General features: G+C 37.4%; 1 protein-coding gene across 4 annotated transcripts in view; it reads left to right on the forward strand.

The window, feature by feature from the left end:
- The window catches only part of DGKB (diacylglycerol kinase beta), a 356,801-nt gene that overhangs the window by 52,655 nt on the left and 287,480 nt on the right, over positions 1 to 16,666 (forward strand). For all 4 annotated transcript variants that reach the window (XM_074863476.1, XM_074863493.1, XM_074863484.1 and 1 more), the window contains exon 3: positions 11,590 to 11,666. In XM_074863476.1, coding sequence (XP_074719577.1) covers positions 11,590 to 11,666 — 77 coding nt within the window. The remainder of the gene's footprint in view (positions 1 to 11,589; positions 11,667 to 16,666) is intronic.

The raw sequence follows: 16,666 nt of genomic DNA on the forward strand, positions 1-16,666 counted from the left end.
CATGTTTCCATAGAGAAGAAACATACTAAAAGTTTGATGATATAAGTAAATGGAAGTAAAACTAACTCAGAGTATGCTCACATTACAGTCAAATTGTGATTGTCTCACACAGCTTTAAAGGAACTGGCTTAATTTAGCTAATTTTGGTACCTCACGAGTAAATTTTTGGAGCAGAAGTCGTCAGTGTACTTTTCAAATCTGTGAAACTGAGGTCTGCGCTGATGCAACTGTACTTTTATCTCTACACCCAGTCATTTCGGTATGCATAAAGGAGCTAGAGTTGCAACTTTTGACTTCACAGTAGACAAAACCTTCCCTTGGGAGAGACCTTTGCAATATATTTGGTAATGACCTATAGGATGAAGAAAAAAAAAAGAGCTTTCCAGTTCTTTTAGAAAGATCTGCTTAGACTTCACTGAGGTGAGAAAGCCAAATGGTTAATAGGTGTGGAAATTAGGCAGTGGGAATTTGTCCTGTTGTTTGTTTGTTTGTTGTCACCAAAGTTTTTCAGTCATTGTTTTTAAGATCTTATTCTGAAAAATTCAAAGTGGAGAAAGACTTGATTTGCCTTACACTGTCATTTGAACTGTAAAAGGATGATATTCTACTAACTTTAATAGAGGGTTTTTTTGAGAACTGGAAAGGGTAATGAAAAGATGCTGGTACTGATGTATTGGGTATGTGTCTAGTCAAGTCTCTAAGGTAACTGGTTCAGATGTTTACAGCAACTGCTGTAAATGGAATCTGCTGTGTCATGTTGTTAAAGGAAAGACAGACACTGCCATGTTTTATTTGAAAGATTCCTATCCTACTTGGCCATGGCAAAAGTCCTGAAAACTTGCATTCATCATTATAGCAACCTCTGTAGCTTTGTATTTTCAGTAGATTTTTATGGATGTGAGCATGTTATGCAATAGTATTCAAAACAAAGACAATAGAAAATATCTTGAATAAAGTATTTTTTATAATAATAAAATTTGTTTGCTTGGTCAGGGACTGGTTCCGCTCCTGATCCAAACTGTTGGTTAAATATCCAAGTAAATTGCATCGATCACTAATTGATGGCTAAAAAGACCCTTGTGAATGTTAGAAATGCATTTAAGATGATATACTATCTTGGAAATATTAGGAATAAACCCCAAGTTAACACAACTTAACTCTGACAGTTTTGTACATATTTAACAAGTTCTTTATCTTATTTCTCATAGTTCTTCGTATTCTTCTAAGTAAGAAGCACTCTTACTGTGTACATGTTCAGAATTCACAGAACTTTGTTTTACCCTTCACTCAGTTAAATTACATGCATTTGTAGTACAAGCTGCATTTTTCCTAGTTTATTTGATTGGGTTTTTGGTTTGTTGGATGGTAGGTTTATTTTATGACACTACTTCATCCTTTTTGCATGATGTCTTCATAATTACATCTTTGTTCATTCGTTCTAGTATATTTATCCAACAGTCCATGATCAGTGTTTTAAGGCAAAAATCAGTTTAGATCTGTAGTACTTCTCATTCCTTTCTCAAGACAATTCCTTTCGAATAAAGGTCTGACTTTCCTATAACTCAGATTTGTTGAAAGCAGTCCATTTTGCATTTCCTTAATGTAAAATACAGTGGTTCTTCTTTCAAAGACAAGGAGACAAGCTTATAGGGCTGGACAGACAAGTTTTAAAACACAGATACCTGTGTACTGCTATGTCCGTTACACAAAAACTATTAATTGGTGGTAGCACATAAAAGAGCAAACATCTATCCTGGGGAATAAGATTGGAGAAAATGAAGTAGTGGGAAAATAGAAATGAAAAACAGATTGATGGGATAAAACCATGGAAGACTGATTATAGGATAATTTTAGGATTAAAGATATTTCTGAGGGACTAGAACAAAGATGGCTGAGAATGTATATACTCTTTTTTGTTTATCAGTTGAATAGGGGATTCCAGAAAGTGATAACAGAGAAAGAAATAAAGCTTAAGAGAGCAAATGGGCTTTGGCTTCTAGGCCTGTAGAGGGCAACTAAGCCAAATGTATTAAACTGCTTAAATTATATAGTTAAGTGGCTATTGTTTAGGATGATTAGAGAGCTCTATAAACTTGCTTGAGGGAGCTTCTTATCTGAATAATGTTGTTACACCTTGCAAGGTAATTTTTCATGAAAATGCAGTCTTCCTTGGGAGTGTCCCTCTCCAAGGGCTGTTTTTTAATATTAAAATGTCATTGGATAACATCACAAATAGTCATGGTAGTAGGGTTTAATGCTGCCTTTATCAATGGACTATATTATAAGGTTTATTCTTGCTTGCTGTCTCCTTGGAGTCCTGGAATGAGCAAAGAATTACCGTATTCCAGCTTTGATCTTAAATTAGAAAAGTGGAAGATTAAATCCCTTGAAACTAAGGCAGATACAGAATTCAGGTCTAGTGTATTTATAGTGAAAGTGAAAGGATTTGAAATGCAGCAAGCAAGGGTGTGTGTTCTACACACAGCTCTCCAGGAGCGTAAACTGATCTTAAGAGCTTTCCTTTCCTTGATGTTTATGCATAGTACTTCTCTCCTATACTCTCTGTTTCTCAAGTATTGTCTGTTAGGGTCAATATTGTCCATAAAGTCTCGTAAGATATTAATGAGATAAAGCAGTTAATTAATAGGAGAAAGTATTTAATGCTGACAAAGTAAAGACTTGATATAGCAATGCTGTAAAAGACCTGTTTAACTGTACTGAACTTGGACACAGAACTGGCTTAGATGGAAATGGAATTTTTTTAAATTTTGAACTCCACAGCTGGAAGATTTATGGAAGTAGTACTTGAAACATACTTATTTCTAAGAGCAATGACCATAAAGCAGACTTCCCAGGATAGGTTTGCAATGGCAATTGTTAAGGTAAATAAGCGTATATTAACCTTAGTTAATGTGTGAAGGTAAAGTACTGAGTTGCTTTGCTATAGTAATGGAAATAGGGAAACTCCCAATCTTCCTCATATACAATTAATACAAACTTGTGTGCTTTTATCAGTCCTTTATTTCATTAAACTTCAAGTTCTTGGGCATTAGGAGAACAGTATTAAGTTAGGTCTTGAACTGGAATTCAGACTTTTGCTTTTTACTGCTCAGTCTGCAGCCTTTTTTCTTTTGAGTTCTGTTTTTTAATTCTGTCTATTTAGCAGTACGCTTTTTCAGTAGCCTTATGAGGTAGCTGAATGTGTGAATATCAGAGTGGAAACAAACTCTGTGTCAGGCTGTGATGCCTAGGCAGATGTCTATGTAGCGGCTTATTCCTATGGACAACACAGCCGTTAGTTTTTCAGTGCCTAACTTTAAACTTTCTATGATATTAATGTTTCCGCAGACTCAACACCTGTAATACCGTAAGTACTCAAAGATTTATCCAAAATGAAATTATGGCAAGATTCTTAGCAGAAATGGTGGAAAATTAGAACTGCTGTTGCAGTGTCAACACTTGCAACACACACAAACTTAAAAACCCTCTAGAAAGGAAATATAAATTGAAGAGGCTTTACATAAGCAATAATGAGTTGTTTGTTTTGTTAATCAGGAGTATTGAGTCATAAACCTTCAGGCAATTTCTTATTATGTGAACTAGAGCACAATTTTAACAAATACAAAATATCGTGTAATGCCCCAAGCAGCCAAATCTGCTTATGCTGTCCAAAGATATATAGAATCTAGTGGAGACTTTTTTCCTTTCCCCACACTGTGTATGGCCACCTTAAGTTAATTTTTATGGAGATTTGGTAAGTTAGATCAGGTAGTATCTTACCAGTTGCAAAAATAGATCTGAATTCACCAAATTGAACATATATGTATATCTGCATGTATATATAAACTAAAATGGCAACATTGTATGTAGACAGTGTATATGTAACTACATCATGTGGAGTCTTCACAACTATTATCTAATCAGGCAACAAGAGAATTTTGTGCATGCCAGAATAACAGTATAGAGTAACAGTACTACAGTGCTTGATAGAGTTTCAAAATTGTCGTTGTAGAGACAGAAAAATGAGAGGAGACCCATTTGGTTTAAGTTAGCATGCAAGGCGAAGAGCCGCCACACCCTTTATTATCTGCCTTTTTATAATATCTCTATGCTACCATGGCAAAAGCTTATTGGCTATACAGTTGTTTTTCACAAATGTGATTGGTGGTTAGTTGCTAACACCTGTGTTCCCGTTACTTCCTCAAACTTGTTTACAACAGTCTTTCCTCTGTCTGTCAGGTCTTCTCAAGGGCATACTGTAATCTTGTCAAGGTCAAGCTCTTCTCCAATCAGGTTGTCGGCAGACCAGCTGCCTACCCCGACACAAAATATTTCTAATCTGTGACACAGAGTATGCAAAATTTTTTAATTTAGACGTGTGCAATCCTGTGCCCTTTTTACTTCATTTCTTTGAGCTACTCGTTTTTATAACTACAAAAATTACTTACTTTTTTTATAGAGCTGTGTTTTAAGTGTATAGGTATGTGAGAATATACCGTATGTTCATATATCTGTTCAATAATTTTTGAAGCCATAATTAATGTTTAGGTTAAATGCTCAAACTTACAAAGCCATTTCCCTGTTTCTGCGTAACATCAGAAATATTACATGCTAAATTTCAAGGCAAACCGATTTGATTGTTTGCTGTTAGAAAATTAGTGCTTAAGAGTTAGTGTTTGGGGTGAAATATGAAATATGTTGTCAATAGCATTACTTATTTAATTTAATAGAGAATGGTTTCATCATCACTCTAACTGGAGAAGTTACGAGCTGGCAGCCTGTATCAGATATTGTGACCAGCTAGAAATAAGCAGGAAATGAGAAAAGGGAAAGAAGGAGCCACGAAGTTACTTGCTGAAGGTCTGTATTAGTTTTCAGACTCAAGCAGGGTGATGGGATCTGAGAGCTGGAGAGGTCTTCTGAGGTGTCTCCTCCTCCCGGTCTCAGGACAAGGTGTTTCTGAAGTACGGCGTACTAACTACGTGCACAAATACTGCATTTTGAAGCTATTAGAATGACTTGCCATATCATGGCTTTCTCGCCTCATAAATTTAGGGTGAGGGAACACTGCCGCTGAGCCCTGAGGGTACTGCCAGGCCCGCCCGGCCTCCCCCAGGGTTTTCAGACCCAGGACACCATGGCAGCCCCCTGGGACTGGCCAGCCCTTCCCTGGCAACACTACAGCAGGGCTGGTCTCCAGCTTCCCAGAGTCAGGCCCACCCGTGGTCCAAAATCCTTGGTCTTGCCCCATCCCCAGGGAGGTGCCAATGCTCAGGCCTGGGGCTGCCCCCGGGCTGCCCTGCTCCCAGCTGTAGCGGTGTGACAGGCCCTGCTGCCCCAGGGCAGCCGTGGGGTTCTGGCCCCAGGGAGACTCCAGCCCTTGCAGCACCCTGACACCCTGAACCTTGCTCTCAGAGATGTGCTCTGAGGATCTTTCAAACTGTTTCAGCCTTAATTTTCTGAAAATCAGGAGGCAAAGGAGTCCAAAAGAAGTCCAGAAAGTTAGCTGTAGTTATTTTAAAATCTAGAAGATGATTATTTCATTTTCTTGTCAAAATGTTTTTAATTACTGCAGGAATTACCTGCAGTTCCTCTCTCAAGTCCTGGAGTATGTTTTTGTCCTTTATTTATTTCTTACTTTCAAAGTTTATCCCACTAACAAACAAAAATTAAGCCTCCTCTTACTCCTGCCCAAATCCCTGTTATTTGCTGAATGCTTCCATTTGAACATCTGCTGTGGGGAAGTGGGATTTGCTGGACATTTTTTATTAATGTGGACTAAAGATGTGCTGGCGCTTGCAGTCAGTATTGCTTTTTTCACGAAAAAGTCCTTGATTGTCTGCTTAAGTATCATTTGCTACATAGCAATGGGTAGAATGAATCAGTCTTCCTCCTTGTGAGGCCAGGCCCCAGCAGGGAGGATGGGTGAAGAGGCAGCTCCTGCATCCAGTGTCAGGGGGAAGAATTTGTCCCTTGCAGCAGGAGCTGCTGTTTCCACCTTCCTCACCTGTCTCCTTCACCTACTCCATTCTCCGTTGCGGAAGTCACTTGCCACTGTATTTAGACAGCACAATCCAACTCTGCCTGCGTTTCTAAGAAGCTTTTTCCTAATTGTCACAGTATTCAATGGGAATGTGATTTGCAGGAGGGTGTAGTCACTCAAATTCTCCAGTTTAAGGGGTGTTACCTAAACCATTGGTAGCAACAAGTGAGGGGAGGTCTCCTTTAGACCACTGGACAGTGATTGCTTTCCTAGCCTGGCCACTTTTTTCAAGGCTGCAATAGGTTTTAAATTCTGTTTACAAGAAAAGCAAAATAGAGTGTTTATCCCACTTAAGGTTTTAAATGTTTGTTTCTTTTGTGAAATTTGCATCAAATGACCACTTACAAGTCACAAACCAAAACCAAGGCGTGACCTATATTAAAAGAGCTTTGCCAGTGAGCGTGCAGCCATATGTACAGGAAGCATAGAACATGTAAGCTACTGCCTTCTGCTGGTTCATTGTCAACCATCAGGCATCTCTTACCAATGCAGACATGCTGCAAGACTGAGTCATGCTAGGTGAACCATGTTTTTACTGAAACAACCTGTTTTGTTGGAAGGCGAACAGTTTTTACCCTTTGGTGCTGCATACAGGTTTGTTGGCAGGCTTGGCCTTTTTAACATACTGGTGTTTCTAGACCAGTAAAGCTTTAGATTAAGCATAGCTATAGCTTGAGCAAAAGCATTATCCAGTTCTCTGAATAAAATAAACTATGTAAAAGGAAAAAAAAGCTATGTGTATGAATTCCTATATACACACAGATTTTTTTTTTTGTATGGTTGCGTCCACAAAAGAAAGAAAAATTCATAGAACAATAAGAACCTGTATAAAAATTGCGATGTCAATAGAGTGGTGGGTTTTTCCCCATGCTTCTCATTGGCTTATCTATCAAGCAGGGCTTTTGCGTTTGAGCTAAGCTTTGATGGCATGCAGAAAATTGTGCATTGAATGTGGCAACTTTTTTTTTTTTTTTTTTTCCCCAAACATAAGAGGATATATAGAAAATCTCTCTGGAGCTTCTGTATATAAATTCTGAACTTGGCCATGGTAGGACTTTGGATTCCTGTGATATTTTTCATATTGTATAAAGTTAACAAAAGGGAAATAAAGGTAGAAAGTGGTTATTACTCTACTTTTTATGGTAGGTGTTACAATAGTTATGGTCTAATAAGTATGCGGGTTATTATGAGTTTCTGTTGAGATTGAAAAACATCTAGATTTATAAGGGAATTACTGATAATTCACTCGTTTTCTAGTGCTTATTTCCCTTTTTTGTTTTATGTAATTTGTCTTATATAAGCTGAGTTTTATATAAATTGTCTTATAAGTCTGATTTTTTTTATCTCCCTTTTTTTTAAGAAAAAATCCTTCTCAAGGATTTTTCTGGGATGGATGGGGAGAAAATGTAGACAAAGTTGTGATCTGGGCAAGCTTTCCTTCTGTTTTGTCGTTTTCTGATTATGGGAGAAATGGTACACCAAATTCCAGTCTCAACTGAGTGCTCAGTCTTCCTCATCTAAAGTTGAGTCATTTTAGAAAATGAATCATAATTTTTAATGTGGGCTAAATCTTAAACAGTTTTGAACTTAGTATGTTAATTTGTCTTCAGTTATAAAAAGTATCTTTGTTAGGGCTGAAAGACAGTTAAGGAAAAATCAAGACACTTTGGCACTTTTACTGTTTCCTCTGCAGGTTTCTTATTTCTAGTGTCATTATTTTAATTGTTTTGCCTTTATTCTGAAACAATAGAACGTTAGCCCAAGTCTCATCTGTATATCTATTGTTTTGGAGTTTTTATTTTAAAATAGAATTTCTGCAGCACTGGTGGAATCCAGGTACTTTTCTGCCATGTACTAGTAGTAGCTTTGCAGTTAGCAGCCTTCCATACCATGCCTAGCCTGTTTGTTCTGTTGCAAACTCAATGGAGCATGAGGTGGGAAGCCACGTCTCGCCTCATCCAAGGAAAGCTCTAATTCTTGGGTCACAGTTTCCCTTTTTCTCTTTCCACTCCCTTGGCTAAATGAACACTGCTGCATTCTATCTAAATTGCAACAGAAGATGGGTTGAATGGTAAGAGTTTAAATCCATTCAGACAGAGGAGAGAATTGAAGGTCTTTCGTATTTTGAGTGAATGCCCAAAGCACTGGACTAGTTGGGAATAAAAATAATAAAATTGTGAGAACAAAAAGAAGAGGTGTGTTTCATGAAACAAACTTTATATTTAAAGCTACATGAAATTCATACTGTGCCTGCTATAGCTTTGCAGATAAGATAGGATTTAATCACTGTAGTGACAGGCTATGTGCTATTTAGAAACTGCCTCTCTTACGGAGAGCGTGGAATACAGAGACTTAGACAAAGAAGGAATTTGTCCTTGATTTTAAGAACAGATAAGAGTAATCCATATTTGTATGGATTTGTATTTTAACATGAGTGGTGCTTATGAATTTACTGAGACTGCTCACAAAGTGGTAAGTTGCTAAATTACGCAGAACATCTGTACTTGTAGGTAACAGTGAGAACACGGGTTCTGGTTTGACACTTGAGTTTACACCACCGTTTTCCAGTGAGTATGCAGATGATAAATAAACTGTAATGGAACCCATGGCATTGTTGTTATTTCCTAATTAGGAAACTTGGGAAGAAAAGTCAGAAAAACTTTCTAGTTACTTCTGTGTATATTTTCTGGAAATCTTTTGTCTATTTTTGACGGGAAACATGTACTCAACTTTTTTTTTTTTTTTTTTTTAAGTAGAATTGAGAACATTTTGATGGGAGTTTCTCACTTTTATTGGCATACAGCTTTCCAAGACAATGCTTCTTGTGTTCCTCTTTTTGATTTTTGATTTTTTTTTTTTTTTAACATGATCCCCAAATAAGAGCGAAACTTGAAAATTATTCTATTCTTCATATCCCTTTAGGTCAACTTATTAAAGATGGAACATGTTCCTAATACTAGTTTGCATGCTAGAGGCTGAGGAAGGAGAATTAATTTTTCTGAGGAATGTCAGCACTGTTGAAGAGTACGCATGCAGAAGATTGTCAGTTGGCATTTGACTTAAAATATCGATATGTCATTTTGAGAATTTTAAAAGATCTCTATTCATCTTATTTTGGATACTGTCACATGAACTGAAAAAATGATTGAATGACTGTGAACAAAAGATTGTGAAAAATGGTTCTGCCTTGGCTGTGAAATGTATGTCATGGTACTCATAATAAATACAGCTCCTGTGCAAAATGTGGAAATCTCTTGAAGAGTTTTACTGGGGCAACCAAAGCAAAATCTGCAGGCCCTTTTTTCTTGACAGACTCCATTGATTTCAAGCATGGAATTAGCGATGCTTTTTTGGATGTGACTGCTTTAAGCGTATGCATGAAAAAGGTGAATAGTTGTGTTGTTGCTGGAATAGAGAATATTTTCTGTCTTAATGATACTTGACTAAGAGTATGAACAAAATTAAAAGCAAAGATTTATTTTTAATAAGTAACATAAAACAGGTTTTTGGTTTTAATTACAGTTGCATAGGCATAATACTCATTTAAAGATGAATAACTTTATCTGGCAAAATATGAGATGAAAGAAGCACGGTCATTGCTGGGAGAAATCTCAAGACACTGTTTTAAAACCACTAGAAAGTGGGCCATTTCTATTTTATTTATTTATTTATTATTTTCTTTGGATGATAAAAAGTGTGTGAGGAGACCTTGCTGTCTTTCTATTTTATGTGTTTAACCTCTTTCCTCCAAAGTTCAGAAAAATCATTTTTTTAGGATGAGGTTCACTCACCTCTGTCATATATCTGCTCATCTCACACTGCTGCTTTCATAGTTACTGACTTCATTAGATGCAATGATTTTTATATACAACCATGTATATGACTACTGGAAATCATATTGAAATAATAAAGACCAAGTAAAAAAAAATTCTTCTTCAGTTATCAGTTTGTGTACTTGTCCTGATCAGTAAATATCTAACCCATCAGCTTCTAATTACAGTTCTTAATAAAATTTATTTCTTAACATATTCATTTATTTTTTTCTATAGTTTTTTGTCTTTTTTCACATGAAGTTGTAATTATTTTCTCTTTCAAATGACACAGCAATGCTACAGATGATTCTGTACTCCGTCAAGTAACATTTGCTGTGACTGCCTGTGAGACCACCTAAACTCCATTACTTACAGTTGGCAGTAACATTGAAACACTTCTGATTAGTGAAAATAAATCATTCTATTGAGCCCACACATAGTCTTGGGTGTTTTCGTTTAAGAAGATTTCATAAAATGACAAACATTGGGAAAAGTCATTCTTATTACAGTCTAAACTGTGTATGAGGGTGGAGTGTTAGAACTCCCCCAACACCTCTTAAAAATGAATTTTACTGGTGTGTCCTGTTTATAGCTGTTGTGAACTGTTACAAAGCTATTTTTCAAATCCTTTGCTTCTACATTTTCTCATTCCAGAACACATAATTTACTAAATATACATTTTAGAGTCAGGTTCAAGGTGCTGAATTTCTTGAACTTCTAAGAACTATTACAATGCTACATTTTGTTGATATAATTAAAAAAAACAGTAAGATTAGGTCCTAATGTTAGTAATTTTTAAGTGTCTAACTAATTGCTCATGTGATAGTCCTATTCTTGGTGCACTCTTTGCTTCTCTCCTTTCTTTCCAGGTTTTGTTGTAGAAATAAATGTACAACCATTAAATTTACCTGTTTTCTTCTGGAATGCATATGCTACTCGTTACTAGTTCATGGTTTACTTCAGTGTTGTGGCCGTTATGCACATTTGACCATTATGCACTGTGAATCTTAAAGAAAAACTTCAGTTACAATTATTTTTGTTGTATTATTGAGATATTTAAGGTGGAAAAGATGGTTATGTGCATGATGTATTCTAAGTGAATCTGAGTTTAAGGGTTTTACGTAGTGGCTAATGTGTTTTGTTATTCTGCATAGAGACAATTAAAAACAAATGGGAAAGGTTAGACCTATGTGCTTCTGAACTGCAGGGATTTTGCACAATTCTTTTAGACAAAAGTTGTCCTAGAAGTAGTTACCTAGAGAAGAAAGATTTATTATTTTTCTTCAAGTTTCCCCTTTATCTTGATATTGTTTGGCTCCTCTGACAGTTCCTCTACTCACTGGCAGCTGTGCCAGAGGAGATTTAGTAGCACTGTTGGGAATGATTGCATTCTGTAGATGACTTAGGTTTCAAGGACAAGAAAAGTGACTTGAAATAGTCCTTGCAAAGAACTCCTTCAGAAATATCCTATGTAACAGTAGTCAAGGATTGGGTCAAAGAGTGTTTATTTCTGAGTGTTTTGTGTTTACTTGCTGATTTTTACAGTATTTGGTGAGAGGGTGTAGTATGTTCTCATTTTCTTTGTGCCCACAGCTGTTTTACAGCTAGAGAAAATTGCTAGTGTCCATTGAGAAAAGCTACTAGCAGTTTGGTTGATGTTTCTTTAATTGCAGTTCATATTACGTAAATCAATTTTCTGTATTTTCATTTTCTCTCTCTTTATTCTTCATCCAGATTCCACCAAGAAAATTAAGGATGTTTTAGAAGAATTCCATGGCAGTGGTGTGTTAGCAAAATATAATCCTGAAGGGGTAATTATTCTTCTTTCTTTAATGGTCAGAAATGGTGGGGAAAAATATTTACAAATGTTGTAGAAAATCTAAGCATTTGAAATCAAAGATTATTTATAAATCAGCTGTTGGGGTATTTGAAACAGTTTGAAAAACAGAAGTATGAATATTTTGAAGAACTAGAAGTTTATAAACATCACATTAGACAGACCTGCTTAATAATTTCTAAGATTTAAACAGACACAAAAAGAAACCCTCTAATGGAAAGGTTAACATGCTTCCCAAGTCTCTTTAAAGTTTGGAAATGTTAAGCATAATTTCAAAAGTTAGGAAAGTAAAATCTGTTCAGTTAAGATTTTTTTTTAAATTCTGTTTCTCTTGTGTTGTTTCTGGTAGTGGGATCCCCATTATAAAAGGAGAATTTTTTGTGATGTTATGAAACAAAGGATTCAGCTGAAAAAAGTGTGTGTGCGTGCATTGTCACTACAGATTCACTACTAAGCAAAATATTTTGGTTTGGCTGGTAGAAAAGGCCAGATTGTTTTCTTTTGTTATCCTCAAATGCAATTTGTATCTGCTTAGCATATCCTAGTAGTGTGATTAAAAATGTGGCTAAATCGAAACCTGTTTCAGTAACGTTTCTAATAGTAATGTTTCTAACTGTGCTTGTATTATGTGGAATTCAGGACAGAAAAATGTGCTAACCATTGTGAAAATTACTTGATCTTACATTTCAGGATGTAAAAGACAAGAACTATTGTCAAGTAAGGTAGTTATAACTCAATAAGTATTGAAAAATTATTTGACCCTTTGAACATTGCAAAGTATTGGTCATTTTAGTCAGTTTCTGAAGAAAATATTTCATAATTCAGTAAAATAGTGTAAGTTGATCTTGTAAACAATCATCTTAAATCTCCATTATTTTAGTTAAATAGAATCAAAGATTATAAAAGAATGGGAATGCTGTGATCATCAGATTTATTCTCCACTGTAACATAAACTGTAGGACCTCCCTTAATTGATTTTTTTTTAAGAATGTAGACACATTTTTGTTGTTTTTTTCTAGGAAAGTGTGAACTGTGTATTTACAAACTACGTGCTTGCATTTTTTTTTTTTAACTTCTGCAGTTTTCTTTGTGCTCCTGAGTGTATGCGATAAAATGGTCTTAATTTATTATATTTTTTCTTGAAATTCTTCATTTATTTTCAATCATCATGTGACATTTTCAGTTTTGTGAAGTGTAACCTTTTAAAGTACTAATTGTGCATTTTATGCATATTTAAATAACTTGTAGGTAACACATCAAATTATCAACGTTAATGTATAAGTCGGTATTTAAAGTTGTGGGATTAGTCTCTTTTAACAAAGTCACACCTCCAATTTGCGGGTACTTGGAGGTTGAGTCATGGAAAAAAGTGATCAGGATGGGCACCTGGGACAACTGCTCTGACTGAAGCCCAGTGAACTGGCAGAATTTGTGCAAAGCTGGAATTAATAAACACAGTTGGTCCTGAGCCGAGTCTGTGACTCTCTATGGCATTTCCCAGAGTTCTTCATTTCACAGTGATTTGTTTGCAAAATCCTACCAACATACTGAAACATCCAGGAATTATAGAGCAACAGAATACCTAAACCAGTGAGCAGGATGGGAGGATGGAAGGGGAGGAAGGAATGCAAGTCAGACACCCTGCGATGGCTTCAGTGTCTTCAGCAGGGATCAGGCTATTCACTACTACTGAGTCAATGTTGGACCCAGGCTAACCCTGTACTTTGCTGCTTAGTACTTAGACCTCAGGGAGTGCAACAAAAAGGGAAACAGAGCCAGCAGTGAAGCTACTTTGGATCTAGTAGGATTTATTAGCTCAAGTTTCATGCCATAAGCTGCTGAACTCGAAGCAGTGGCTGAAATTTCCTCTGCAGTTGAGTGAATATTCCAAGTCAGAGCTGCCTTTGCACAGGTGTGTTTATATTTTTGGCATGCATTCAACCTGCTATGTGGATAAATTCTTTACAGAATGATCTGCAAGTTGATTGTATCTGGTTGGATGAGGACTCCGTGAGTTGGATGTACTGTTTAAGTTATTAATTATTACCTGTAGATGAGATGACAGAAATTGACTGGTTCAGCTGAAATCAGTCATAATGCAGCTTTTTACTTCCACATATTACAGACAGCACTTCCATTTTGTTGTTGTTCTTTTAGAGGACACCATCATGTTTCCATTTTAGCTCTTTATTTCCTAGATCATTATCTCATAAGTACTCCAAGTATTTTTCAAGTCTTGACAATATTCTACCAAAAGATGATGCCATTTTTTAACCAATAAACATGGGGCATAGAGCTGTGGCAGATTTAGCAGTGTGATGTATCTCTGTGTTTAAGAAAAAGCCTTAAGAACTTCCTGTTTCAAGCTTCTCTCAGCTTAAAAGGTTCAGGAATTTATCCCACTCCATTGCTTCTGTATTCCAGTTTTTTATCACAAGATGATTTAATGGGACGCAAATAGCAAAAGAAAAGCTATTGGTATTCGAAGCTTTTTACCTGAAGTCATCTGGTTTGTTTTTCCATTATCTTATATCTTGTCGAGTGAGTGGTTTTTGGGCTTAGTGGAAATGATGTGTCTGATTATCAGAAGGTCATCCAGTATAGGGAGTTTATTTATGGAGCTTTTACTCTCTGCTTTCAATGTAAGGGAGATGACTAAAACTTCTACAAATGCTACTGAACCTCTGCCCTTCCACCTTCTTCTCTAAGTCAATGTCAAATATATAATTAAGAATAGATTTTATAACTGATGTAAGACACAGAGGTAGGTTAAGATCAGCCTTCTGGAAAGCTGTGATTTATAAATATTCTTTCCATCATTTGAGATTTATTTAAATTAATTAACTTCAGCCATTTCATTTTGAGGCGAGCACTGAATAGGCTAACAAGAGTTAGTATGCAGATGGAGCTACAGACTGTATCTGAATGGGCAGTAAGTACACATCATTGTGTCCTTGTAGTCCTAGTGTCGTCATCCTTTTTGAGGGATCTGTTGGAGTGCATTGTAATTTCTTGTTTCACTGCTTATTTACTTACCATCTAGAACTCTTAGGGTTAATCAGTGCACGAAGAGTGAGGGAGGAAGGTGTGTGGAATGGTCTCAGCCAGACAAGCAGTCAGGGTGCAACTTGGGTCTGCCCGTGGAGCAGGGCAGTGCTCCAGAGTTCCACAGTTCAGATGTGGATAAAAAGAATAAATGTGCATATGCAGAAAGACCAGGAAAACCTCAATTTCCAGGAAGGTTAGGACAATGAGTGCATGACACAAGGTACCTTCCATGATCTGATCTGCCCAGAGAGGTGAAGCCCCAAGTTGGGCAGAATGTTTGCAGTCAGGTTGCAATAATCTGCCTACTCCAAATGATATTTGCATTTTTGGAAGTAATGCAGATACTTCTAAGAAGCTGTCTCCAGGATCCTTCTGATTTCCAGAGGTTTTAGGGTTTTCCTAACTTAACTCTGTGGATATATCAAAGATACGTCTGGTAACTCTAGTTTAGCAAAAGTCTGGCACAATCAGTGTAATTCATGCAGAGAATACAACTGTATTTACAATCTTAAGATAGTACCTCTTACTGGGAAGTAGTGATAGCAGTTTGTGATAAGGTAAAAAATTAATATGGCACCTTTATTAAAAGGAGTACGAATTATTAGAAACTAAAGCAGCGTATAATGATGTTTGCAACAGGGCTTGCTAGTGTTTATAGAATCATAGAATCATTTAGGCTGGAAAAAACCCTTAAGATGCAACTGTAAACCTAGCAGTGCCAAGTCCACCACTAAACCATGTCCCTAAGTACCAGATCTACGTGTCTTTTAAATACCTCCAGGGATGGTGACTCAACCACTTCCTTGGGCAGCTTGTTCCAACACTTGACAGCCCTTTCAGTGAAGAAATTTTTCCTAATATCCAATCTAAACCTCCCCTGGTGCAACTTGAGGCCATTTCCTCTTGTCCTGTCGTTTGTTACTTGGGAGAAGAGACCAACACCTACCTCACTACAACCTGCTTTCAGGTAGTTGTGGAGAGCAATAAGGTCTCCCCTCAGCCGCCTTTTCTCCAGGCTGAACAACCCCAGTTCCCTCAGTTGCTCCTCATAAGACTTGTGTTCTATATCCTTCACCAGCTTTGTTGTCCTCTGGACATGCTCCAGCACCTCAGTGGCTTTCTTGTAGTGAGGGGCCCACAACTGAACACAGTATTTGTGGTGGGGCCTCACCAGTGCTGAGTACAGGGGGTCAATCACTTCTCTAGTCTTGCTGGCCACACTATTTCTGATACAAGTCAGGATGCTATTTGCCTTCCTGGCCACCTGGGCACACTGCTGGCTCATATTCATCTGGCTGTCAACCAACACCCCCAGGTCCTTTTCCACTGGGCAGCTTTCCAGCCACTCTTCCCCAAGCCTGTAGCATTGCATGGGGTTATTGTGATCCAGGTGCAGGACCCGGCACTTAGCCTTGTCGAATCTTATACAGTTGGCCTCGGCCCATCAATCCAGACTGTCCTGATCCCTCCATAGAGCCTTCCTACCCTCAAGCAGATCAACACTCCCACCCAGCTCGGTGTTGTCTGCAAACTTACTGAAAGAGCGCTCAGTCCCCTCATCCAGATCATTGATAAAGGTATTAAACAGAACTTCCCCCAGTGGAACACCACTTGTGACCAGCCACCAACTGGATTTAACTCCATTCACCACAACTCTTTGGGCTCGTCTATCCAGCCAGTTTTTTACCCAGCAAAGCATGTGCCCATCCAAGCCATGAACAGCCAGTTTCGCCAGGAGAATGCTGTGGGAAATGGTGTCAAAGGCTTTACTAAAGTCAAGGTAGACAACATCCACAGCCTTTCCCTCATCCACTGAGTGGGTCACCTTGTCATAGAAGGAGATCAAGTTAGTGAAGCAGGACCTGCCTTTCATAAACCCATGCTGAGTGGGCCTGATCACCTTGTTGTCCTGTACGTGCCGTGTGA

This window comes from Strix uralensis, chromosome 1 (genome assembly GCF_047716275.1).
Source record: "Strix uralensis isolate ZFMK-TIS-50842 chromosome 1, bStrUra1, whole genome shotgun sequence".
Classification (NCBI taxonomy): Eukaryota; Metazoa; Chordata; class Aves; order Strigiformes; family Strigidae; genus Strix; species Strix uralensis.